Source organism: Rhinopithecus bieti, unplaced genomic scaffold (assembly GCF_001698545.2).
Source record: "Rhinopithecus bieti isolate Rb0 unplaced genomic scaffold, ASM169854v2 scaffold_80089, whole genome shotgun sequence".
Taxonomy (NCBI): domain Eukaryota; kingdom Metazoa; phylum Chordata; class Mammalia; order Primates; family Cercopithecidae; genus Rhinopithecus; species Rhinopithecus bieti.
The window spans coordinates 481,277-486,611 of record NW_016830445.1 but is presented as its reverse complement, the minus strand read 5'-3'; the positions used below and the strand labels follow the sequence as shown (position 1 = coordinate 486,611).

The following is a 5,335-nucleotide window of genomic DNA, read 5'->3' as shown; positions in this document are numbered from 1 at the left end:
AAAAAAAAAAAAAAAAAAAAGAACCAAACTTCTGCTTTTGCAGATCATAGTTTATTTTCATGTGAGTTGAGTACCTCTTCCCCCCAAGTAAGTAAATATATGTGTTAAATTGATGGTATACCTGGTCTCAAAATGGCTGGAATATAAACATTTATCTTTGTTCACAGTGATTAGGTTGAGGACATGTCAAGGTATGTTTCATTTTTTTGCCTCCTAGGTGGCCTACAATCCGAGCTACTTTAATGCAAAAAATCAGAATAAGTTTATAGTAAATACTGTGTTTACTAGCAGTTCAGGTACAGAACTCTGTGAATGGTTCTCATTGGGGGTGACACTCCCCCTAGAGGCCAAATTGGAAATGGGGGGATGTTTTGGTTATGGTGTAATTCATTAAAAAATAGATTATTTTATTATAAATCACTGTCCTTTTATTTCTCCTTTATATTGGAGTTAGTACAGTATATTGATTTTTTAATCATGTTTAGGTTGATGATATCCATGGTTTTCATTTCAGCCTAGCAAAGGAGACTTTACAGAAATTTGTTTTATAAAAAGGGAGTTTCGAGTCTGATAGTATTGAGCACCGCTACCAAAGAGATTTGGCATCTTTTTCAAAACAGACTTCTAAGTAAGGACAACTACCTTAGAAAGACCTGGAATTCTGAACGGAGAGGCTGCTTGTTCTCTGACAAACTTGAGAAGTCAAGTTTTAAGTCTCGGTATGTTTCCATAAGCAGCATCTTTCCAGAGAAAGAGCATGATTGAACTTAAAGTAAATGCCAACACAGAGTCATAAAGCACATTAAGGCTCATCAAAAGACAAAGGCTGCATACCTTTGTCACTATTTTGTTTGTATACAGAAAAGTTCAGAAAAACCGCTCAGGGCCATTGATCTCAAATCAGGTGACGGTGGGAAATAGAGCTCCCTGTGGTGGTTACATTTTGCTTGCAAAGGCTCTATGAGGCAGAGGTCAAAATTATTTTCTAGTTCTGCTGCTTTTAGATTTTAACATAAGGGTTAAAATGGCATGCATTTTAAAATGTTTTATGTGTGCTTCAGGTTTGTGTATTGTTGTTTTCATATTCAACAGAAAAGGGAAAACAGTTCCTTAGTCTGGAAAAAGGATGCAGTGAAAGAGGTTTTGTATCCGCTTCCACAGATTCAACTGACCAATCCCAGCCCCCTGTACTGGGACGACTGTACCTTAATTTGAAACGTCTGCTTCATGGAAAAGTCTATAAGGGAAGATAGCATTACTCAAATTATTTTCAGTGCAAATTGTTTCAAAGGGGTATAAGTTAACCCTGCAGTTAACTGTATAAGGGTATATACATTTAAATCTGCTGCCCAGAACCACCCTGCCTGGACCATCCTGATTAGTCAAGGCCTTGTCGTGCCATTTCAAACGTAAGTTTGTGTGAACCTCTGGCTTAAGCGAAATATCACACTACTAACAACTGTTACGTTCCTTGGCCAATCCTTAATTGCCCAGTTCATTCACTCATTTAACAAATACCTGTGAAGTATCTTTTGGGTGCCAGGCACTGTTACAGGTGCTGTAAATAAATAAAACAGATAAAATTCTTGGAACTTAGAGGCCCCAAAGGTTGGTTGGCTGGGTGAGTTGAGTTGTCTTAACTATGTTTCTTAGTCTCAAGCTCTTCTACTGAGATTGGGACCAGTCACGTGCAACCCGGTTTCCTTCCAGAGACCACTTACAAGCACTTTTCTGTAGGTGGAAGGGACTCTGCAGTGCAAGGAGACCTAGGCTAGAGTTGGCCCTGCCAGTAAGTCACTCCAGGACCTTGTCACACACCCTCTAGGCCCCCCTCATCTCCTCTGTAGCAGGAGAGGGTTGGGCTTAAATAATCTCAAAGGTTATTTTGGGGGATCAAAAATGATAGAAGTCTACCTCTGGTTAGAGTGCCGTAGTTAACATATATATACGGAATCAACTTTTACTTTTGCTTTAAAGCCAAGGTAGCCAAAATCAACTTTTTTTTGGTTTGTTTTTTTAAATAAAAGGATAAAACTTGATTCTTAGGGCTTTGGGATGAAATACTCTAACCAAAAGGGTCGCTGATTTTTGTAGACTTCACTATAGCTTCTAATTATCATCCAACTGCCTTTACGCTAACATAGTCATTTTATACACGAATATATGGATGAACTTTCTTTGCTTGGTAAGTTAGAGACAGCCCAGGGCTTGTGCACACCTGTCTAGTACATTTGCCAAAGTGCTACACTGCTTCCCATTTTCCTATTAGAGCCATTATTGTCATGTACTTTTTTTTTTTTTTTAAGCAAAAAGCACTTTATAACTGAGTGGCTGCTAGCCGTGCACTATCCCTGTAGTAGTTAACTTTTCTCCTAGTATTTCCAAGGTCAGGACTAATTTATAGAATTGGCTAAGACATTGGCATTCAATAGTTATCCTTTTGTGCTCATAAAATTAAAATTTTAAAATGCTAGTAATTTGTTAACAGATACACTGTGTGGTTCCAAGCCCTTCATGAATGTATTAATTCATTTGTTTCACCCAATAATGTTGATGTAAAATGGGGGTAATAGCAACCAAAGCCCAGAGAAGTTAAATAACACACTCAAGGTCAAATGATGAGTTGCAGAGTTGGAATTTGAATGCAGTCAGCTGCAACATTTGTGCACACCAGCATGATGCTGTTCCAGCTTCAGTAAACTTCAGGGATCAATCAAAACTATTCAACAAAGAGAGGCTCACTGATGAGATTTTAAAGTAAGCCTCATTGTGGAACTGGCACATGTTATCTGGACCCTTGGATTTCTCGGATGTGTACTTGATCCAACTATCAACAGTAGTAGCAGTGTCTGGTGTTACTCTAAAAATTAGAGCTTTAGACATAAAGACTGCAGATTGTTCGGTTTCGTTTATATGAAATGCCCAAAGTGGGCAAATCTGTACAGATAGCAGATTCGTGGTTGCTGGAGGATTGGGAGTGGTGGGTGACTGCTAATGGGTATGAGGTTTCTCTTTGGGATAATAAAAATGTTCTAAAACTGATTGTGGTGATGGGTGGCACAACTTTGGATATACTAAAAACCTTTAAATTGTACATTTGAAAAGGGTGAACTGTATGGTATGTGAGTTGTAGTGAAACAGTTAAATGAAGGGAAAATGAGGGCTTTCTTCCTTATATATCCATTTTAAATTGAAATTTTTTCATGAAAATCAGAAACAGCAGGAAGACTCATCGTTCTTTTATGACCCATGAATAAACAGGGTGGTGACGTTGATTGAGTTGACTGTACAACCAGGATTTTAGATTTTTTCTACTGACTTCATAGTAAGAATGTAACTTTTTGTTTTAAAATGTTGACATATTAGTGAAGCATTTTAAAGTATCTATACTAAAAGGTAATTTTATATCAGTTACTGAAGAAAGTCTGCCCCTAATATATCGTCTTGTTTAGTGAGTAGAAAAATTTCATAGCAGGTACATCTGACTTGCTCCATAGTTCATCTCATCCATTCTGCTATCTCTGAGAATAATGGGTTATTTTGCTTAGACATGAACTTAAGGTTAGAAGGGTTTTTCAAAGCATATTGTACTATTTTGTCTGAATTTAATTCATTTTCGTGTTATTCATTGATCTTTTTTAAAAGTTACTTTTAATTTTGCATTATGCTACCTGTAGGTAGTTTCAGCTCTTTTGAGCATCTCTTTCTATAAAGATGCATTTTGCTGTAATTGTTGATTTTCAAGCCTCAGTGGTACTTGCCTAGTTCCAGTGTTCTGGGATTTGGTGAACTAGTATACATGTTTGCCCCACCATGACATTTCACAGTATTGTATATTTACCATGTAATCATTCATTCGCCAGATAGTTGTGAGTTCCAGTGTGCGCCAGGATACAGCCATGAACCAGACAGACACAAGCCTTGGCTTTGTAGTGTTGAACTCTCATGGGGGAATCCTGACAGTCCCAGCCTTGTAAGATGGCCCGTATCTGGTCATCTCTCCACCTCTTTATCCTGCTGGCTGTCTTTGTCTGTGACTTCGTCACCTCTCTTGACTATTTCTTAAGGACAGTGGCCAGTACTGTGAAGCTATTAAATCCCACTAGGTTTTGTGCAGAGTTGTGTTAACCCATTTATGCCTAGTGTTCCACTATTGGAATGCTAAGCTTGTGGGAGTTATTTACATCCTTCTCCTCAAGGTCATCACCAAGGTCTGATTTTTCACAAAAATTATTTGCAACCTCCGGCATAAATGGGTTAATGTTCTCCATTGCTGGATATTGTTAGTGTGTCTGGTTGCTCTTAATACAGCTTGGCAAAAAGATCTTTATAAATATCCACAGTCACCTTGTTGAATTGGATGTGGTTTACCTCCCACTGACTTCATGCGTGTCTATCTGTGTCCTAAACTTTGATAAAGTAACCAAAGCTTTACTTAGTTTTCTGTTGTTGCTGTAATCTTCATAAGTCTAAATAAATCCTTGCATTAAAATGGTATTTGTGTGTGTTCTGAATATAATGCTTTCATTTATGCCCGAATTGTGATGAATATGCATTTAAATGAAGCATATACTTTCCCTAGAAAATACTGATTAAATCACATCTTACTAATTTGATTTCATTCAAATCCATGCCACTCTAAACTGCCATCATTTGGAGAAAACAAAATTCTTAAAAGAGAAAATAGTGCGAGTTAAATTGTCCATTCTTTTTTCATTCTGCTTGGCTGCCTCTAAATTATCTTTAAAAATTAAGGAGTATGGAAATTTGAGGCCTGTTGCACAATTAATAAACATTAAGTTTTTTTAGATGGCAATTAGAGCACTAGGAATAAAAATTCCTGGAATGTGTGTGGCATCTTCTGCTGAGCTCCCTTGTGCATTTAGCTTCTCTTGTCTGTTCTCCCCAGTCCCCTGCACCTTTATTAGAGCTCTCACATACTGCCTGTGCTGTGGTTCATTGTTTGTATGTCTCATTACCACTGGGGCCTAGTATGGAAGTGGAACCTGTAAAGTAGTACCGTTTGCTCTCAGTTGCCATATGTAAATCTCAGATGTCACTTATGTTTGAAATTGCATACAAATTCAGTTGATATTGAATGTTGTCTTTCTTGGTAGAGTTTCCAGGATGGCTTCTGCATCAACTTCTAAATATAATTCACATTCCTTGGAGAATGAGTCTATTAAGAGGGTAAGTTGAATTTTCAGATTTTTCTATCTCTTTCCCTGCATTTTCATATTTGAATATTAGGTCATTTTGGGCTGGCCTATTGAATGAAGCCTTTTTTTTTTTTTTTTTTTTTTTTTTTTTTTTTTTTTTTTTTTTTTTTTTTTTT

At 37.2% G+C, this 5,335-nt stretch overlaps 1 protein-coding gene across 1 annotated transcript in view; it reads left to right on the top strand.

Moving 5' to 3' along the window:
• The window catches only part of MTM1 (myotubularin 1), a 118,504-nt gene that overhangs the window by 21,790 nt on the left and 91,379 nt on the right, over window positions 1–5,335 (top strand). Inside the window, exon 2 of the mRNA XM_017865522.1 lies at window positions 5,118–5,190. Within this exon, the coding sequence (XP_017721011.1) occupies window positions 5,128–5,190 (63 nt within the window). The 5' untranslated portion in view covers window positions 5,118–5,127. The remainder of the gene's footprint in view (window positions 1–5,117; window positions 5,191–5,335) is intronic.